This window comes from Hemitrygon akajei, chromosome 15 (assembly GCF_048418815.1).
Source record: "Hemitrygon akajei chromosome 15, sHemAka1.3, whole genome shotgun sequence".
NCBI lineage: Eukaryota > Metazoa > Chordata > Chondrichthyes > Myliobatiformes > Dasyatidae > Hemitrygon > Hemitrygon akajei.
In genome coordinates this window covers 30074694-30096578 of record NC_133138.1, presented here as the reverse complement: position 1 = coordinate 30096578, position 21885 = coordinate 30074694, and the positions used below count along the sequence as shown (strand labels likewise).

General features: G+C 42.3%; 1 protein-coding gene across 1 annotated transcript in view; it reads right to left on the bottom strand.

Annotated features, from left to right (window-relative positions):
• LOC140739246 (uncharacterized) overlaps positions 1-19216 on the bottom strand; it is a 42934-nt gene extending 23718 nt beyond the window's left edge. Inside the window, exons 1-7 of the mRNA XM_073067374.1 lie at positions 19133-19216; positions 16355-16454; positions 10601-10942; positions 6683-6952; positions 5343-5684; positions 5004-5264; positions 370-714 (exon numbers count right to left, since the gene is read on the bottom strand). Of these exons, the coding sequence (XP_072923475.1) occupies positions 370-714; positions 5004-5264; positions 5343-5684; positions 6683-6952; positions 10601-10942; positions 16355-16442 (1648 nt within the window). The 5' untranslated portion in view covers positions 16443-16454; positions 19133-19216. The remainder of the gene's footprint in view (positions 1-369; positions 715-5003; positions 5265-5342; positions 5685-6682; positions 6953-10600; positions 10943-16354; positions 16455-19132) is intronic.
• Between the last annotated feature and the right edge of the window lie 2669 nt (positions 19217-21885).

The following is a 21885-nucleotide window of genomic DNA, read 5'->3' as shown; positions in this document are numbered from 1 at the left end:
CATGTTCACACAACATTGTGGGCCGAAGGGCCTGTATTGAGCTGTAGGTTTTCTATATTTCCATTTTTCTATAACTCTGCTGCAATGTTTATACAAAACTGACCAATTGAATGACTCAAATATTGTTACCCACCAGGCTGATTGCAATGAATAATTCACTTTATGCTGGATTTCAGGCCTAGAGAATCAAAGTTCAAAGTAAATTTATTATCAAAAGATTTATATGACACCAATACCGACTTGATATATGTTTTCCTGCAGGCAGTTACAGGAAATACCTGAACATAGATGCAATTCCAACATTATATTTTGAATTTGAAGAAACTGTGATCATGTTCTTGAACCCATTCTACTCATTAACTGACTTACCTTTGATCCCAAATACTTCCCACTGCCTCAGGATTTTCCCAGCGGTCTGTGTCTGATTCCAGGTGAACAGTCCCGCAAATTCAAAGGTAGGTTTCTTGATTTTCAGATTAAGGGTTCCCCAGTCCACATGTAACCTCTGGGAAATGTCTGGTATTTTACTGAACTCATCACTCCATTGTATGGCCCACTGCTGATTTTCCCTGTGAAAAGCAGCCAATCGCTTTGTAGATTGTTGCCCTGTGTGTGACCTCCATTCCAAATCAATGGAGTCACTTCCAGGATTCTCTGGTCCCTTCAATACAAAGTTCCCTTCCTGATGGAAAAAGTAAATAGAATTCCCAATTCCTGAAAATGGAAAGGTAAACATAATCAGACGACAACTTCTCAATGTGATCTGTGTCATGAGGAACATTATGGAGAATTTATTTTCAATAAGTTGAGTTCTGATTCCATTCATAATTTCTGATTAAAATTATTTGGGATTTAGAAACATCCTTTCAGCCCCTGCCACAATGTGTGCAGGCAATATCGGAGGCCACCTGCAGAGGAATGATGGACTCTGATGTGGAGATGGTGTTGAGAGTTTATTCATAATATTTCCAAAAGTATACCGGTGGCTCGGCTGAGCGACACTGCGAGAAGTAACAGTCTCAAAACCAGACCCAGCAATTAGCGTAAATCAGGCATCCACTTAAATAATACAAGTAAAACAGAATCCCTGAGCCTATCAAAATAAACTTTACATGCTTAAACAGAAAGAACAAGGACACCACATTACCAAGAGCCAGTCATGGGAGAAAAACATGAAGAAATCCAAATGATTAATAACTCTCATTAAACAATAATAAACCAATTCAACTGCTCTACAAACATTGGAGCACAGTACTCTTTGCCAAGAGCCGATGAACTGATTACAGTTCCTGAAATTCATATAAACCTTTCTGGTTTATCCAGTACTTTTTAAACAGAATAATGCTTCAAAACAAGCAATAAAGTAAGGTAATTAAAAGGAGATGACTAAGAAAATTGACTAGGGCTGCAATGAAGGAGAGGTTCACACAGATTTTGATAAGGCTTTCACAATGTCCCACATGACAGGCAAGTTCAGAAGGGATTCGAGATGCCTTGAAAAGTTGGAAAAATAATTGTCAGGATAACAGGATGCAGAGGATAGTGGTACCCAAGCATATACTATCCAGAGGTCGGTTTTAAGTGCTGTACCACAGTTGACCATGGCTTTCATGCAGTTCATTATAGACCACATCGACATACTCTCATCCATCTTTCTTGATTATTAATTCAAACCTTACTCAGATTATTGAGACATGATCTATCAAATGTAGTGGTATATTGACACTCCCTAATCAATCCCTGTCTTTTCAATTACACTTAAACCTTGTCACTCAGAGCCTCTCCAGTAACTTGTATAAGGAAGATGTTAAGCTTACTGCTCTACATTTCCTAGCTTTTGCTTTGCAGCCCATCTGAAATAAAGGGCAATATTACCCACCATCCAATCGTCTGGCATTTCACCCATCACTAACACTGAAGCATTTACCTCAATAGTGGCTCTGCAATTCCCTCTCTAGCTTCCATCAGTGTCTTTGGATATACTAGATCAGGCCCTGGAGACTTATCTACCTTCATATGTTTAAAGCTGCTCAGCATCTCGTCCACTGTAATGTGGACTAGTTAATACAAATAAGAACCAATGGTCCATCCAGCACAACGATTGTCATTTGATTACACACTATTGTCTGCAGAGGGAGCCATCCTTCAATGCAATGATGAAAAAACTATGCTTTGAATATCTGGCACTTTGTCCTTAGAAGCATCACATTGTTCACAGGTCAGAATATTCAAAGTACATTGTCAGTGGAGATTTTCATCCATTGTACACATGCATTTCTACACAAAGCTTGCATACAAACAAATATGACCATAATAACAGCATAAGACATTGGTACAGAATTTGACCCACCAAATCTTCTCCATATAATGGTGGACCTACTTTCCATATTAACCCCATTCTCATGACTTTTCCTGTAACATTTTATGGCCTTAATCGACTTCGGATTTAAATATCCCAATACTTGGTCTGCATAGCTTGATATGGCAATGAATTCCACAGATTCATTACACTTTGGCTAAAGAAACTCTTCCTCATCCCTGTTATAAGGGGGTGTCCTATCATGAAACTGTTCCCTCTGGTCTGAGACTGCCCCACGAGTGCAAACATCCTCTAACTGACCAATCTGTTTAGACTTTGAATATTCGGAAGGTTTCAATGAGATCTCTCCTCTTTCTGCCGAACTCCAGCGAGTACAGACTCAGAGCCATCGAATGCTCCTGATATGTTAACCCTTTCATCTCTTTTGTTGAATGAAACTACATAATTATAGCCATTAAAACTATGGTTAATCACATGCTATTATTTTGGTGCTTAAGGAGTGGAAGATACCAATGTACAGTGAGTTCAGTGAGATTCCTTTGACAATTTCTCAAAATGCCTCTTGTCATGCAGAACAAAGCCATTTTACATTGATACTCCAGTCTCATTCAGAGTCACAACACTAAATCAAGTATCACTCTCTAATCTAACCTTTGATTCTTTTTAAAATAGTTGTCATTTAAATTTAAGAGCTTTTAACTGCCTTACATTGTTTGGGGTGGAGACTCTACACCATGTTGTCTGTTGCCCAGTCACCTGTCACCTTTAGGACCTTACCGTTAATGTCTGGCATGTGATCAGCATTAGTCAGCATGGGCTCAATGAGGTGTGTGGTGATAGTGGCAGTGGGCCTGGTCCAGGAATCCAATGGAAAGTCTCCATTTACCTGCCATTACCCAATATTGTCCTGACTCTGTGAGCCACCCAAGAGAATCAGTGATGCAGGGAAAAAGACGTTTCAAGATTGAATTTAGGGACACAGAATTATCCCAGGATCCGTATTACAACCCTGTTGAATTGGGCTGTGGAATTGTTATCTTTCTTGTAGTTTAACTTTGTTATGTTCATTTGATTTTTATATAATTACCAACATAAACGTAATTGTTAGGTGAGTTTTCCAGAATCAGAATCAGGTTTAATAACACAAGCACATTAATGAAATTCATTAACTTTATGGCAGCAGTACCATGAAATACATGATGAATAAATATAGAGAAAAATACTGAGTTACATGAAATATATATATATATGTCTATTAAATAGATGAAATTAAAATAAGTAGTGGAAAAGAGAGATAAAATAGTAGTGAGGTAATACCCTAGGAAAGGTTTCACTGCTAATGTAGTGGTCTTTCTGTAGAAGCAGAGTTTGGGTTATGGTTAGAGATAATGGGTGCTTTGGAATGTGAGCCATCCAATGAAGGGAGTGTGTGTTTGTGCTGTATGCCTGACACTGAGGTGATCTGGGGCTTTTGTTCAGCGGAAGATGGAGAGAGAAGATGCAGGAGAGGGCAGATCTTAGGAGTGGACTTGGACTGGGGCCGGGATTCAATGAAGCGCGGGAAATTTGATGGAGGATTGGCGAAGGGGAATCTGTGAGCTCTAACTTGTGCACATTAGACTGTTTCATTAAAATGGGTCCTTTTTGGTTTTTCTTTACTAATAACCCTTTAGTCAAATTAACAATTATGAAGCTAAATTGTTTAATTGTATATGGTGTACTGTCTGTTATTTCGTGGTACTGATTTGTAACAGGGGAACACATCACGCAGCATCCACCCAAACAGGGTTTCTCAGCTGAGCTTACACCTCAATCTCACACGTTTGGTGGGGCGAAAGCTTGTCTTCCCTAGACTTCCGCAGCCGACAGAACCTGAAGGTTTCAAGTGAATTTAGAAGTTGGATGGCAGAGGGGAAGAAGCTGTTCCTGAATCAGAATGTGTGTGTTTAGACTTCTGTACTTCCTTCCTGATGGTAACAGTGTGAAGATTACAAGTCCTGGGTGGTGGGGTTCCTTAAAGATGATTCAGTGGTTAAAGTTTTCTCTGTATTTTTCTGGAAACATTTTGTTTTCAAAGACAGTTATAACCCTAACCCAACCTCTCCTTAAAGCTCATGCTATCTAATCCAGGCCCCATCTTGATAAACCTCTTTGGTAATCTTTATGTCAACATTAGTGCTGTCAATGCCCTTGGTCATCAGTATGGATCGAGGGATTCATATTATGCAATGTACTGGACAGATCGCGTGGAGAAAAGATCATTAGATTCTGCAGAGGTACTGAGGGAATGGAGAATTGCCAATGTAATAGCCTTATTCCTAAAAGTAAGGAGATATTGTACAGATCTCCTTTGTTTGCTCTCCTTTTTCCTTAGTTTCTCTTTCCCTGCTCTTTGCTTTTCCTCTTCGTCTCTCACCAAATTTCTGCATTCATTTCCTTTGTTCTTGTAATGTTTAATGAAATGATCAAAGGCAACAAGATTTATGCCTCTGTCTTCACTTCCAAACAATATTTGGACCACAAACGTATTAGGATCAAATAGCCCCACAGGAAAGCATCCCATACAGGATTTGAAGTGGGGAGTGGGGGGGGGGGGGGGGGTGGGTCACTGCAAATAGAGCAATTAATGACACAAACTGTGATCATGTTTCTCAATATGAGTAGCAAAACCACAGTAACTCACCACTGAGCTCCTGATAATATGGGATGATAATCCGGAGCCTGTCTTGATCAAACACACCACACGTCCATTTTCCTCTGCCTCTCTCAGCTTTCTGTATGATCAGACTTAGTGAATTCTCTTCCCCATTCAGTGTTTTTTCTCCAACAGTTTCACCGTCTCCATTGATCCAAACCAGTCTAGTTGATGCAGTGACATCAGACACAGAGCAGTTCAGGGTAACGGTGTCTCCCTCAGTCACTGTATCAGACGGTTCAGCTGTGACTGTGGAAACAAGCAGGTCATTTACATTTTAAACAATGACTTAATTGGTAAAAGCAGCTCCAACATTCTGTCTCCTACCTTTCACTGTGATTAACTCAATGGTCAGAAATGCAGTTGATTCCAGAGAACATGTGTAAACTCCAGCATCTCCAAACAAAACCGGGGCAATCATCACACTGAAATTCTTGCGGTCGAATTGTTCCACTAAGGTCACCAGTCGATTCCCAAAGTCGGTGCGGCTGACGTTGATGGGCTCAGAATATTTTACAGATGCTATTTGTTTTTGGTGGTCCTGTTGGTGATGTGACTTCCAGTTCCACACAGCAGTAAAGTACTTAACATAACGAGAATAGCAAACCAGGTGGAATTCACTGTAATCTGTGCTGGGACGATAAAGGGTGTAATGCTCCTGATATAAATCTGTATCAGAGAGACAGTGGAGAACACAATTGAATTTATAACAGCCTGTTTTCAGAGACAATGAGGAAAAATTCTCAGCAACAATTTTATGAAATGTATTTGTGTTTTGTTCAGCTGTTCAAGGTTCAAATGGAATTGGAATAAGAAGCTGGGAGGTGATAGGAGAAAAAGTCAAAAGGATGAAATGCAATGAGAGAGGGGTTTGGACCATGGGAGAAATGGAAGGAGGATGGACAGCAAGGGGAGGTGAGCGGCATGTGCAGAGAAGATAAGAGGTAAGAGTGGTTTAGAGTGGGAAATGGTAAAAAGAGGGAATGGGAGGGGAAATTACCAGATGTTAGGAAAATTGATGTTCATGCCATCAGATTGGTGCTACCCGGATGGAATATGTGGTATTGATCCTCCACCCTGAGAGTAGTTTCATCGTGGCAGTAGAGGAGGCCATGGACCAAAGACCAACAGACCATGGACAATGAGAGTATCGATTGTCATTGAAATTTGGTGAAAAGGAAATTCTATTGGTTGCAGATGGAGCAAAGACAAAGCGGTCCCAGTAAGTCAAAGGAGGTCACATTGAGAGCTACAGTGGTCGATGCCAACAAGTCTGCAGGTGAAGTGTTGCCTCACCAGGAAGGAGAGTTTGGGGGCATGGATGGAGGTGAGAGAGGAGGTAGTGGGCAGTTGTAGCATTTCTTCTGCTTCTTCTGGATAATTGTCAGGGGGGAGATTAGTGAGGAGAATGAATGGGGAGGGAGGCCCCACACTCAGACTCTGTCACTTCTCCCTGATCACCAGCGCTGCCTTCCTCCTCTCTCATTGCATCCTCTAACAAATTTCCCTTTATTCCCATACTTCCCGTCCATTGCTCTGCCATTCGCACTCAGCAATCCACTGCTCTCCCTCTTCCCCTGATTTTAAGGGGTTCGCTCTCAACTTTACATTAACCACTTACGATACATGTGCAATTTTAGTATCCAATATTTTGTAACAATACTTACACATGTCTACAGTAAAATCTGCTTTGCTTGTGAGAACAATGTTTCCGTTTTCTCGCACTTCACATTGATACAACTTCCCATCCTCCACTGTAACATGTTGGACCATCAGATAGACAGTGTTATTCAGCCGGATCTGATCAGTGTTTCTCCTGTTCTGCTGGGATGAGCCCACTGGTTTCCAGCGGAGACTGACAGTATCTGGGAGTCTGGAGATGGTACAGCTGAGGGTGACGTCACTGCCCTCCACAGGTCTCTGTGGACTCGCCTCCACTGTGAGAAACAGACCAATGAGATTCAGAGTAAGTGATGATGTGTACAGTCCAATGATTAGGCTCAAACTGAACTCAGGATGTGACCATCAAGGAAAAACTGCAGATGTTAGAAATCTGAAATAGAAACTATTCTGATGATTTGTGTTTGACTGGTGTCTTTAGTTGTTCCCCTTTCAACAAGTACTGCCTGATCAGCTGAGTTTTCCAGCATTTTATGTTTTGTCATCAGGATGATCAGTTCTCGGCAGTCCTGCAGTATGTGTCCATCCAAGTCATGGAATAGCACAGCAGGGCCATTGTAACTCGGCCCAGCTCAACCTGGGTTAGTGAGGCAGAGCAGAGCCAGGGACCTTTCCCCAAACCCACTGGAGTGTCAGAGTTTATCTCAGGGACACACCGTTTGAGGGGGTTTGTGGCTGTCAACAGCCCAGTGGGCAGGTGATGGAATCTCACCAGAGGAGGGTGCACTGGAAATGTAGCGACTGTTTTACCAGGATTACCTTATTACAAGGAAAATGTACCGGTCTCATCGCTGGTCCTCAGCCTGGATTAGTCTGGGTTGTTCTGAGGGAGTTTGCAGCTCACACTCTCTGCTCTGATTCCCCAGGGTCCCACACTCACCTGGGTTAGATCTATGAGGACAAAGGTTGACTGAAGTATGCTAGAGCCAATTGGCTATGTCATATGTGCTGCATGGTCTAATTGAATAATCTTGTGCAAGGCGGTGGGAATGAAGCAACAGGGAGCTTGGACAAGATGGGAGGATGCGGTGGAGAAAAAAGTGACCTGGGCTGAGCTGTGGAAAGCTGAGCCGCACTGCATCTGATTTCTCATCCAGGCAGTGTACGATGTACTTCCAAGCCCATCAAACCTGCACACATGGGGCAAAGCAGGGTCATCAGCATGCCCACTGTGTCCCAAGCAAGGAACCCTGGAGCACATCCTCAGCGGCTGCACAAGGGCATTTGGTGAGGGATGGGACCGATGGAGGCATGATCAGGTCCTGAAGACCATCGCCAAAGCCATCAGTGCAGGAGTGGAGTGGGCGAACTGGTCCCAACCCTTCAAGCAGACCATTGCCTTTGTAAGAGCTGGGGAGCAGCCAATACCCGCCAAAAGAACATCAGGAAGTACCCTGACCTCTGCAAGAGACTGGCAGCTGTTGGTGGACCTCGAAAGGCAGCTGAGGTTCCCCGACCATATCGCAGCCACCACCCTGTGACCAGACATTGTCCTTGTGTCTGAGTCTACGAAGTAGGTGGTGTTGCTGGAGCTCACAGTCCCATGGGAAGATCACTTGGAAGAGGCCTTTGAAAGGAAGCTATCTAAGTATGCAGGACTGGTCAGCAACTGCCAGCAGGCTGGATGGAGAGTGAGGTGTCTCCCAGTGGAAGTTGGTTGTAGGGGATTCGCAGCCCATTCCTTAGCCAGAGCCTACAGCAATTTGGGCATCGAGGGAGAGAGGAAGAGGAGAGCCAACTGCAGTACCACTGATTCAACAGGGAGAGCCTCAAGGTGACTGTGGCTCAAGAGAGGGGAGCCATGGAGTCATGCGTAGCTAGCCATCTGGACACAAGCTGGGGTCTGATCAGCTCCAGCTGGGTCTCCTGGAGAAGGGTGTATGATGTTGAAAGACCCGAAACACCCGATGATTCCAGGAACATCACTGATCATGTGTCCAGAAGCATCAGTAGATGTATGCACACAGTGTCATATAGATTGGACAAACTAAACCCGCCTGCACAACTGTGGAGAATTATCCACAGGAGGCAGAGTCACACTCCCAGGTTTGTCCTCTGCTGAAACTGCCAACTATTGAAATGTTGCTGAATGGTAGCAACTATGTATATTAATAATAAATGAACATATATTTTCATTTATTTAGTATTTAACATAAAATATCATTTGAAAACACATCTAAAATTAACAAATGTGTCTGAACAAAAACTCACAGAATCAAGTAATTTCCTTCTGTCCTCCCTTTCCTCCTCACCTCTGTAAATACCCCAGGGAAATGAGTGACCTCACGGATCCTGCACCAGCTCCAACCAGGCACCATGATCGTCAGCAGTTTTCCCACTGTCAGTGCCGGGGAATATCAACGTATTCCTGCTACACCCTGAGTGTCAGTGTGGAGTACAGCGATGGGGAGACCAAGCACATTCACCTCCAGGACATACAAACAAGTTGGATGAACTCAGCAGGTCGGACAGCATCCGTTGAAATGAGCAGTCAACATTTCAGGCCAAGACCCTTCATCAGGACTGGATGTCCTGTAACCTTTGTCAGTACATCTGCAGTGTACTTTGTGTTCACCTCCAGGAAATGTAAGCAAGTCCCGGAGTTTCTCGTTTGAAAATGAAGGGTTGGGGTGGAAGTCCTTAACTTGTTCACATTTCCCGCAGGGAAATTCTCACTCTTTGCTGTGTCACTTCTGGTGTAACCTTGCAGACTCAGCATGGCAATTTTGATTCAAGAAGTCGAACGAGTTTTGGATACAAATGAATTAATATATCTGTCCCTTTGTCTTTGATATTTCTCCTTCCACTGCCCTCATGGAGTGAATTGTCTGACAGGGTCCAAGTTCCATGGACAATGGACTTCTTCATTGATCTAATTGACATGGTTCTCTGGGTTACACTGATCAGCAATTTCAGTGTCCAGTCTCACCCCAGACCCACTGTGCCGAGATTTATAACAAGTCATCAACATATTTCATCACACATTTCAGTCCATATTACAGCATGACAGTGAACAGACCATAATACTCACTCTGGGGTAAATTCCTTGTCTTCCTGTTCTTGCATCAAATTGACAAACCATTTTTATGTTAGAAGCAGTGAACAAATGATTTTTCTCTTAGTCACTTCAGTGGGAGATTTACTCTAATTATTTGCATGGAAACATGATTTCATGGAAACCATGAAAACAGGTTTGCATGGAAATCTTTAATGCCAAAACTTTCATATTATTCCTGAATGTGTTTCCTTGGCTGTGTTTGAATCAAAGTGGATAATCCTGCAAATTCAAATTTGTATTTTCTTATTCTCAGATTAATGGTGCCAGAATCCAGATCCATCTGTGGTACAAGTGTCTGCTTCTCCAGTATGACCCCCCTGTTCCACCGGGCCCTGTCTGTTCTTTGGAAAGGGCTTAGTTTCCAGGTGTCCTGACATGCGAGTGGTTTCCATTCCCAGACAACAGGGCCCTTCTCAGTCTCTTTTCCCTCACCCTTCTCCCTCATTTCTCACCTCCTCCACCTTATTCCATGACCCACGATTTTCTTCTATCACTTCTTTCTGCTTCAGCCCTTTGCCTCTTCCACCCATCACAGCCCAGCTTCTCACATCATTCCCTCCCTTCCCCACGTACCCACTCTCCTCCCTCACGTGGATTCATTTATCACCCACCAGCTGTTGTTCCTCCCTCTACCCAGCACTTCGTGTTTGTTGCTTTCTTTCCTTATATTCCTGATGAAATAAGCAAATGATATTTGCTCCTCTCAAAAATTTCACAAACAGAGATCAAGAACCTTTGTTTTAATGGTTGATTCACTCTTCACTGGACAAAGGAAATCTCATGATTGCTCATCATTATACGGGAAAATATTTGCAGAGAAACAGAGATCCTTATCTGAACCACTCACCTTTGATTCCAAATAATTCATATTGTCTCAGGATTTGATTTGTCGGCTGTGTTTGAGTCAAAGTGAACAATCCCGCAAATTTAAATTTGGGTATTTTAATTATCAGACCAACATTACGATTATCCAAACTCAGTTCCTGTTGGAAGTCACTGCTTCTCCATTTATTGTTCCAGCGGCCATTCCACCTTCCTGAATTGCCTCTGTGGAATTTCCCCAACAGGTGGGTGTGCTGCCCTGAGTGTGGTTTCCATTCCCAGACAAATTGGCCATTCCCAGGACTGTCTAGTCCTTTTAGCTCAATGTTATCTTTGATATCCAAGAAATAAATCTGATTTATGTTTCCTGTTGAAAAAGGAAGGACAACCAATTAATGAATATTTAAGACACATTCCCTTCATCCCATGTAGGTTATTAATGTTAAAGTTCATTTCTTTCCATTCTTCATTGATCTTCTACGGAAACTTCAGTGAGGCAGGCACAGCCTGTGAAAATGTCTGTCTGGTATACCTAGAGATATTTCATGACATGAGAAGAGTGAGTGGAAGACAGACTGAGGTGGGAGATGGTTGTGCTAGGTCTCCACCTGCTCTACCCTGTGCCAGGTATCTTGAGATGTATAGGGATCAGGTGGATCCTGTACACACTGTACCCATAACCCTCATCAAGAAAGACCTGAGACAGAAGAAATCTGCTCCTTTACCCTTCCTGAAATATGGTCACCAAAATTCCTCAACCAAAGATTTACATAGCTGACCTGCCAACTTTTACACTGAACATCCGAGTGATGAAGACAAGCATGCTGTCTGACAGGGTCCAAGTTCCATTACAACCCTATCTATATGTGCTGCTATCTCAAAGGGGATATGGACTTGCATCCTTCTGTAAATCAGCACATCAAAGAGTAGAATGGCATTTAGTGTATAAATTCTCATATACATTTAATATCTCTGCAACATGTCATGAAATTTGGAGTGGCAGCAGTAACTTGTAATGCAAAATAATAAAAAAATACAATATGTATATGTATAAAAATAAGTAAGTAGTGCAAATAGAGAGGGGAAAATACTGAGGTAGTGTTTGTGGGTTCATTGTCCATTCAGAAATCTGATGGCATGGGGAAGAATCTGTTCCTGAAACACTGAGTGTGTTTCTTTCAGCTCCCGTACCTCCTCCTTGATGGTAGCAATAAGAAGGGGGCATGTCCTGGATGATGAGGGTCCTCACTGATGGGTGCTGCCTTCCTGAGAAATTGCTTTTGGTGGGTGTCCCGGATGTTGGAGAGGCTAGTGTCCGTGATGGAGCAGGCCAGGTTTATCACTTTCTGTAGCTTTTTTTTATCTTGTGCAGTGGCTCCCTCCATATCAGAAGATGATACAACCACTTAAAATGCTTTCCACAGTACATTTGTATAAACTTGTGTGTCTTTGTTGAAGAACTAATTCCTCTCAAATTCCTAATGATTTATCCCACTGACATCCTTCTTTGTAGTTGATCAATATGGAGGGCCCAGGATAGATCCACAGAGATGTTGACACCCTGGAACTTGAAATAGTTCACTTTTACACTGTATCCTTCACTTCCTCACTGGGGGACCACAGTCTGTGTGGATTGGAAATAACATATATTCCTTGCTGATAATCAGCACTGGTGCACCTCAAGGATAAATGCTTAGCCCAATGCTCTACTCTTTCTACATCCATGATTGTATGGCTAGTCACAGCTCAAATGCCATCTCTAAATTTGCCGATGTTAGGACCATTGTTGGCAGATCCCTCTATGAGGACTATTTTGTCTCCCTCGACTTCCCCTCCCTCAATTCCACAATGCCAAATTTAATCCTTGGTTTTATTGATGAGGTACAAGGTTGCTGCTGCAATACAACTCAACCCGTCAACCTATCTCGCTCCTGTACGCTTTCTCTTCACAAATGAAATTCTGCCAATGTGATTTTGTCCACGACTAGTCCCTCAAAACAGCAGATGTGAGTGCAATGGGATGATAGCCATTGAGGCAGTGTGCTCTGTTCTTCTTGGGCACCGGTATGACTGTCGCCCTTTTGAAGTAGATTGGAACACCTGATTGCGGCAGTGAGAGATTCAAGATGTCCTTGAATACCCCCATCTGTTGGTTGTCATAAGTTTTCAGTGCATTTCCAGGTACACTGTCAGGGTCTAAGGTCTTGTGAGGATTCACCCTCTTAAAAGATGTCTTGATGATGGCCTCTGAGGCAGCGATCACAGGTCACTGGTTGCTTTCAGAGATTCACACAGATGTAATTTTTTCTCTTATCAAAGCATGCATAAAAAGCATTGCGCTCATCTGGGACTGACGTATCACAGCCATTCATGAAGTTAGGTTTTGCTTTGTAGGACAGGCCTGAAAACCCTGTCAGAGCTGACGTGTATCCAATTCCATCGCTAGCCTCAGTCAGAATTGTTTACTCCCTCTTAAAACAGCCTTGCCTAGGTCATACCTGGACTTCCTGTACAGTTCTAGATCACCGTTCTTGAATGACATGGATCTCGCTCTCAGCAGAACTGAATCTCCTGGTTCATCCACAGCTTTTGGTTTGGGTATGTTTAGTAAGTTCTTGTAAGCACACAGTCATCCAAACAGGTTTCGATGAAGTCAGTGACATCTGTGGTGTTTTCATTCAGACTGACAAATGAAGTCCTGAGTATTGCCCAGTCCACTGACTCAAAACAGTTCTGTAAGCACTACTTCATCTCCCTGACCATACTTTCTTGGTCCTCAGCACTGGGACTCTGGTGCCTGTTGATTAGGTAGCTCAGCTCCTCTCGTGCCTGCCTGACATTGGCCTGAGGTACGCAACCACCAGGGTGATGGGGTGAAAATCCCTCAACAGGTAAAATGACTGTCTGCTAGATGTTCTAGATCGGGTGAGTAGAATCTGAGGCAGAATGCCATGTTTGTCCACCACGTTGAGCTAATCATAAAGCATACTCCACCTCCTTTGCCTTTAGAAGACTGAGCTGTCCTGTCTTTGCAGAGAATGGTGAAGCCATTGGGCTGCAGCACTGCAATCCGAAATGCACTGGGATAGCCACGTTTACATAAAGCAAATAACATAGCAGTCCCTGATGTCCCTCTGGTCCTGCAATAATGTTGTGAGGTCAATTTTATTTTCCAGCGACTAACCATTCACCAGCAGGATAGTGAGGAGTGCAAGTCTATAGCTTTTGTATTTCAATTGGACTTGTAGACCGGCGTCGTGCCCCTGCTTCCATTTTCTTAAAGGGGAAATGCATTCTCAGCCCTGTTGTTTAAGGTTCCTTGATTTTGAATACAAATAGACATTTTAAATTTCTTAAAACAATGCTGCTTCTTGAAGTACCCATGGCTGTACTGTTGATTTCAGCTGTAGTATTCCTAAACAGGAATATTTCATGATTCCCATTTGAGGTGCATGCAAACATTTGCCACTTAGTATCACCATTTGAGGTCCCAGTGTGGAACACTTCTGACTACTGTTTATCCTCAGCTGCCCTATGTATTACATGGACAAACCAGTTTTAGATCCAATCTACCAGGCTCCACAGATCTCACATGCCTTAAAATTCTAGACCAACCCACCATGAGGATCTTTGTTAAAAGGTTTACTGAAGTCCACATATGCAACATCTACTGCTTTACCCTAATCAATCACGTTGCCTCCTCAGAAAATAACTGTATAGTTTGTAAGTTATGAACCTCCCAGTGCAAAGCCACACTGACTATTATTAATAAGTCTGTGCTGGTCCAGATATGTGGAGATCCCATTCCATAAAAAAAATCTCCAATATTTTCCTTACCACTGATGTAAAGTTCACTGCCTTATAACCTCCTGCTTTGTCTCTATTAACCTTAATAAGTGGAGAGCAACATTGTCTTTTCTCAAGCCCTTTATGACTTTGCATGGCTGAAATGGATAAAGAGATCTCAGTCAAGGACCCAGAAACCCCCTTACTTGACTCCTTCAATAATCTGGGAAAGAGCCCAGCAGTTCCTGGAGCATCATCTGCCTTCATGCTGTTGAAAAGATAAACATCTCAGGCCTGGGAACATCAGCAATATCGTCCCTGATTGATTTTCCTTTATGTCCCTCTCCTCAGTGAAGACTGATGCAGATTTCCCTGGCCTGTCAATCACCTTCTTGCTGCATCTTATAACACAGTAATTCAGAATGGATCAATCATAAGCCCATTTATTTTATTTGCAGAAAAGGAGGAGTAGGACTGTACAAGAGCCGGTGATATCTTCGAAGGAAACATCAGCATATTCACTCCCTTATACATACGTGTGAGCTACTGTGCATCAGTTCAAGGACAGGGTGCAAGTCTCTACTTCTGCTTAATCAGTGTACTTGGCATACTTCCAGTAATGCATCTGCTTGCCTTTCTGTAGTTTGTCATATAGTCAATGTCCATTTGCTGAATGTTGCACAAACACTATTAGCAAAGCACTCTGGTACAATCCAGGTTCCGTTTTGTTACTCTAAGTACATTTTCATCAGCTCCAGGCAAAAGTTTCCTCCTTAGTCAGTAAGTGGTGTTACCTTCATTCTTGTTACTCTGTTGTTCTTACTGTTATGTAAATTTCTTTGATGTTCTCTTTAATTCCATTCACCAGATATATTTCATGGAGTCTTATCACCCTTTTGATTTCCTGTGGAAGTTCTTTCCTGTTTCATTTATATTCTTCAAATGCCCAGTCCTGTTCCAACTTCCTAAACCTCACATAGTTTTCCTTTCCCTTTATGCCAAAATTTGAAATATCTCTTGTCACCTCATGTTTCCTAAACTTCCCATTTTCAATTTTTTTTTTCCTCTTGGAGGAACATTAAACCAGCTGGCCTTTAACCACTGTCTGATATGGATTTACCTAATAACTGCTGCTCCCAAGCAACGAACCCAAGCTCCTGCCTAATTCTGTTGGAATTAACCTTTCTTTGATTAGCAATTTACCCCAAATTCAGTCCTCTCCATACCTAAAACTATCTGAATATTTATAGAGTTGTGTTTGCTGTTCCCTAAATGCCCCCTAAGCTTCCCTCATCTCCAAACTCCCTACCCTTTGTGATGGGAACTGAAAACAATGGTTACAGTTATCATTGTTTTGGATGTGTGTGTGTGTGTGTTGTTTACTCATCCAGCATTGGACACCGCACATCCTATTTGGAGACAGTGGCTGATTTGAGGCAGGTGTTGACGAGCTTGAAGTGGTGTCAACAGTTGACTAGTGGAAGCAAGAATCAGTTTTTGTTTGGGGTCATCAAAGAGTGGCATGAGGATGAGAAATAGGAGCGTCCCAGGATATATTGTCAGAGGGAGCCTGGGGAAACTGTACAGGAGTTGAAGTGAAGAAATTGCAGGTGAGCCTCAAGCTACAAATGGATTGGCAAGGTGAGAGCAGTTCCACCCGGCTACACTGTGGTGGGGAGTTGTTAGAGGAGATATTATGGACAACTATATCAAAGTCTGCAGACAGGCTGGGCAGGATAAAGAGGGAGAGTTTCCCCCTACAATGTGCTCACGGGATGTAATTTCTGACTGTGATAGGAACTGTGTTGGTGCAGAAGGGAAGAGTCCTGGTGGGAGGAGCTCAGAGATGGAGCTCTGTAATTAATAGGATGGATTGTGAAACAGCAGCATGTTCAGTGACTTAGAGGAGAATGTGAGTTTGACACTGGGATGTGATTTTCAATGGACAATAATAAAACAATGTTGTTGTGATCAGTGAAGAAAAAACACTTACTTTGTGTGGAGACAGGATGAAGAAGTAAAACAAAGAAATAAAACTTTAAACCAGCTGGCAAAGTTCTGCAGTGAAACCTCAGCCTCATTTTTCGGGTGTCCTGCAAGAAATGAAATGGAGCTTTAGACGGAGCAGCAGGAACCCACCCAAACCCACAGACAGCACGAGTCAGCCGCCCGAGTTTCACTGTCGAGACCATCAAGTGAGATACACAGTTTGGCAAAGAGTTCTTCAAGTTTAATGCACTCAGTGGCCACTTTATTAGGTACACCTGTACACTTGTTTATTAATGCAAATATCTAATCTGCCAATCATGTGGCAGTAGCTCATCGAGTAAAACAGTTTCACAGTCACCATTAACCAGACTGGCTTTCAGTTCTCAATTTTTTTGTCATTTCCACCTGAGGACAGAAAGCTTGAGGCTGGAACTGGGGCTTGGAATTATTTGGCAAAAGGAAAGATCTACTACTTTGGTCATTGACAGATATTTTATTGTGTATAACACTTTGAAAATCTTGACCCCGGAGCACTTTAGAATCGATTCAACACAATTACATTAGAAAAACATTCTCTTTTGTGGGCTCTGTTGTAATAGAGTCTTCGAGCACTACAACGCAGAAACAGGACTTTGGGCCCATCTTGTCTGAGCCAGCCTGATCTTCTGCAGACTCCCATCTATCTGCACTCAGACCACAGCCCTCCATATCTCTCCAAACTACTCTTAACCCAGGCAAGCTGTTCAGATTCTGTACCTTCACGATATGGTCCGGGTCAATTTTGACCCAGCCCAAGAATCCTCTCATAACAAGTTTCTATACCAAATTTTGAACCATAGATATATTTAGAATGTTTAAATAGCCTATCTGACATTAATAAATGGGTGATTAATCTCTAATTAATGTTTCAGAGATCTAAAATCCATTTCAATAGATACGGGTGAAATTTGACTCGGAATAGCCTCAATGTACAAAAGTTTGTAGCACCTGTAGAAAAGTTTAAAATTTTTAAATATTTTCATTTTTACGCATTTTGGGTCACTTTAAAAGTCATCAAATTTCAGCTAAAAAATGGCATTTAGGGTGTTTTTACTGCTGTCAAATGTCAAACCGGTCAAATTTGACCCAAGCAGTATGTAAGGGTTAAATATGAACAGAGTTAAGATGGTGCCAAGCGGCTGCCTCTTTGAGCTTTCTGTGGAAAGAGCTTAATTCCTCTCTTTAATATCATTTTTTTTGCTTTTCAAGCTGGTGGGGGTTCTATTGGGGTTCTGATCTGCAAGTGACACTCAAACTGCATTTTCTTTCACAGTGCATGAGTTCCCATTCCTGGAACCCACTGGCCAACCATACTCCATATTCCCCAGGCGCGGCTTGGAAGATGGCCGCTCTGGTGTGCGGCCCTGCACTGTCCTGTGGACAACTGATTCGAGGCTGGCGTTGCTGTTTGAGGCATTGTGGGAGATGGAACATCAGGATTATTGCTGTGGTGGATGTATATTCGGAGATCTCTGTTGTCGAGCAGTCTCAGTCTCTCTCTCTCTCTCTCTCTCTCTAATTTATTCAACTTTTCCTTATATCTCAATTCCTCATGTCCCAGCAACATTATTGTAAATTTTCTCTGCATTCTTTTCAATCTTGTAAATCTTTCGATCTTTCCAGTACGTAGGTGACTAAAACTCATCCAATACACCAAATTTGTCCTCACTTACATCTTATACAATTTCAACAAAACATCTCAATTTATCTACCCAGTACTCGGATTTACGAAGGCCAATGTCCCAACAGCTCTCTTTTGGACCCTGTCTACCTGGAAAGACACTTTCTAGGATTATCAATTTGACAGCCTAGATCCGTTTATTTTATTACATTCCTCAGTGCCCTACCGTTCACTGTTTAAGACCTACCCTGATTTGTCCTGCCAAAGTGCAACACTTCACACACCCCATTAAATCCCATCTGCCATCTTTCATCCTATTTTTCCAGCTGGTTTCTGTCCTACTGTATGCTTTGATGGTCTTCCTTGTTGCCCACTGCCATTTTTGTTAGCAGCTTTCTCCACACTTGCACAATCTGACTGAAGAAATTCTGGAATTACAGCTGCCAATCTCAAAGGTTTCAAAGATACATTTAATGTCAGAAAAATGTATACAATACACATCCTGAAATTCTTCTTCACAACCATCCACAAAAACAGATGTGCGCCCCAAAGAATGAATGACATTTAATTGTTAGAAACCAAGAGCCCCCCAGCTCCCCCTCCCACGCATGAGCAGCAGCAAGAAAATGATCCCCCCTCCCCACCAGCAAAAAAAAGCATCAGCACCTCCCAACAAGCACTCAAACGTGCAGTAAAGCATCAATAAAGACACAGACTAGCAGTACCCCAAACACTACTCATTCTCTCAGTAATTCGATATACCACAGGCTCTCTCTCAACCTAATAAGGGAAAAAAAGGTGTCCCTATTTCATGGCGAGAGAGAAGACATAACAAACAACTCGCCGATTTATGATGTTAAATGACCGTTGCATCGCCTTTTCCGAGCTCTGTGCCCAAAGAAATCGGTTCTCTGAGCACACAGCCAACAGCCAGCTTGCTGCTTTCGATCTTCCATGTACTCGCACAACACATCAGTTTCCTGTCAAAGCACCAACCTCAAGTCTGCGCGCCTGAAAGAATGAAGTATCAAACAGTGTAAGATAATTAAAATTGAGTTCAGTTGTTTGACCCCATTTACACCTCTACTCTCCTTGAGGTGATATTGCAGTGAAGTTGCCTACCTTTTGGGAAGATACTGGTGAAGGAGTCCAGAGATTGTGTATAGAAGCTCCGATCACAGTGACATACAACAGTCTGAGTTCCCCCAGGCTCTGCACTGTAAGTGACAGTGTCTTTCGTGAAACCACAGGGCAGGCGAGCTTCCTCTTCCTCTTCTGCTCAGGGTTCAGACATCACTCATGTTAAGTGTGTTTGAGCCAAAGAAAAATCAGCTTGAAATAGCAAATTTGGACAATCTGAAAATGGGAAATTACTGAACTCAAAAATGTGTTTGGAAGAGTTTAGTTGAATCACGAACAAGAGAAAATCTGCAAATGTTGGAAATCCAAGCAACACACACAAAATGCTGGAGGAACTCAGCAGGCCAGGCAGCATCTATGAAAAAGAGTAAACAGTCAACATTCTGAGCTGAGAGGAATGTTCCCTCTAATTTGTAATGACTGGTATGTGCAAAAATCTTGTGTTGTTCAATCTTTTGCTCAGTGATAACAAAATGCGTGCACTGAATTTTTAAGTGGATATAAACATGAAGCTATTTTAAGGATAATAAGCTTGTTGTTCATTGCTTAAAGAAAATAAAATAATACACATCAATGAGCCTTATTTCCCATATACTGTACGATACAACAGCAGGTGGTAATACCAATCTTTTCACTTGTCAACAAGGTAGAGGGTGACAACCTTTTGTGTGTACCGTAGTTTAAATTCCTTTGAGCACTGGTAACAAAAGATGTATGTGCATGCACATGTGCACACCTTAGTGGGAACATTGGCAGAGAGCCTTCATCAAGGAATGTCCCAATGAAGGGTCTCAGCCTGAAACTTTGACTGTTTACTCTTTTCCATAGTTGGTGCCAGGTTCGCTAAGCCCTTCCTTGGAAGAGTTTAGACTTGTCACCTCATTATTTTAAATGCCCTGGAGGGTATCAAATGCACAAGGTAATGGTAAGTGATAGAATATAAAATAATGAAAGGAACATATCAATCTTTTTGGGTTCCATCTTCATTAATGAATTGTGGTGATCTGGTAATTTTAAACTGTCTCCAGATACATCATTCATGGTTGATTTTAGGTTGAAGTAAACACAAATGTGTTTGATTTGTTATTTACAATAACAAAAGATTTTCAAAGTTAGACCAATATTCAGTGTGAGTTTACAATTTTACGCAAGGTAGAAGTTCCAGGAACCAGCTTCACAATGATCCAAATTTCTCCTGTGCCTTTTAGTATTTCCAAAAAAGAACTTCACAGAGTCCCCCAAGACCGTAAATGTATTTGGGAATAAATTGTGATCTTCTTCGCTCCAATTCCAATTTGATGTAAAGATGATTTGTTAAGTAATTTTCACTTTTATAAGGTCTGATTACTCCCAAGTAAACTAAATCTTATTAAAGAATGTTTATTAATTGTCTGAAGCCAATTTTCTTTTTAAAAAGTGTTAACTGAACTGCATAGTTCTTTTTCAAAATAAATCAAGAAATACTCTTGAATGCATAAATAATACTCTTAAATATGGAAGTTTAAAGCTGTTTCTGCTAACTCTGATACAGAGTGTTGATTAACCAAAGTTTGAAATATATTCTGAGGACTTCCTCAACTGAAAACCTGCAGTTATGAAACATTTCTGCCTATCCATAAAGCCATAAGACATAGGAGAAGATTTAGACCATTTGATCCATCTCGTCTGCTGCGCCATTCCATCACAGCTGACTTACGGTCTCTCTCAATTCTGTTCTCCAGTCATCTCCCTGTAACCTTTGACACCCTTACTCATCAAGAACCTACCCAGCTTCACTTTTAAGTACACTTGGCCTCCACAATCGAGTGATATTCCAGGCCCTGCTCATCATCATAGCTTGTCGCACCAGACAGCCAGCCACTCTCGTGGTATTTGGTTGACGTTGAGCAGGTCAGTGACAGCTAAATCGAGTGAGAGTGGGCAGTTGTACAGAACGTGTTCAATGTTTTGCACCTTTTCTCCACACTCACAGGATTCGCTGGTCTTTAAACCCCACTTCACCATATTGTCTCCTGTCCCATAAACTCCCGCTCTCGCACTGTTGAGAGTGCACCACTTCCCTCTGTCAAGCAGTGCTCCCGGGGTCTGGCAACATTTCTGTGGGGTCTTGCACTGTATTGTTTGGTGGGGTTCTGCCTTCTGTTTGTTGCCAGAGGTCAATTCTGTATGTTTGGGGGCGTGAGGTAATTCATCCACTGCAGCAAAGTTTTTCCTCGATTTTAGGCATTTGGAAACTGGCACATGGTGATGTAGTGGGTGCCGTGAATCTGAGTTCTGTTTACCTTTTTAAACTTTTGTTGCAGTGTGTCTTTGGTTCTCTGGGGGAGCAATGCCTTCAAGTCTGTAAATGATGTCAGTGGGTGTGGGGCACAGTGTGCCCGTGATTATTCAGGGAAGCTTCGTTAAGCAACAGGTCTATTTTCTTCGTATGGGCTGATCTGCCCCACACAGGTGCACAGTATTCTGTGGGTGCATAGCAGAGTACTAGGGCAGTTGATCTAAGTGTGTGAGTATTGGCTCCCCTTTTCATGCCTGCTAATTTTTTCAAGAGAGAGTTGCGCAACTTCCCTCAGAGTTTTTGGATGTGGATGACAAATGAGAGCATCCTATCCAGTGTCACACCCAGGTAAGTTGGAGTCAGATGGTATTCGAGCTCCTTCCCACACCAGAAGATCTTGAGTTTCTGAGCTGCTTCTCAATTCCTCAGATGGGAATGTACACACTTTAGTTTTTGA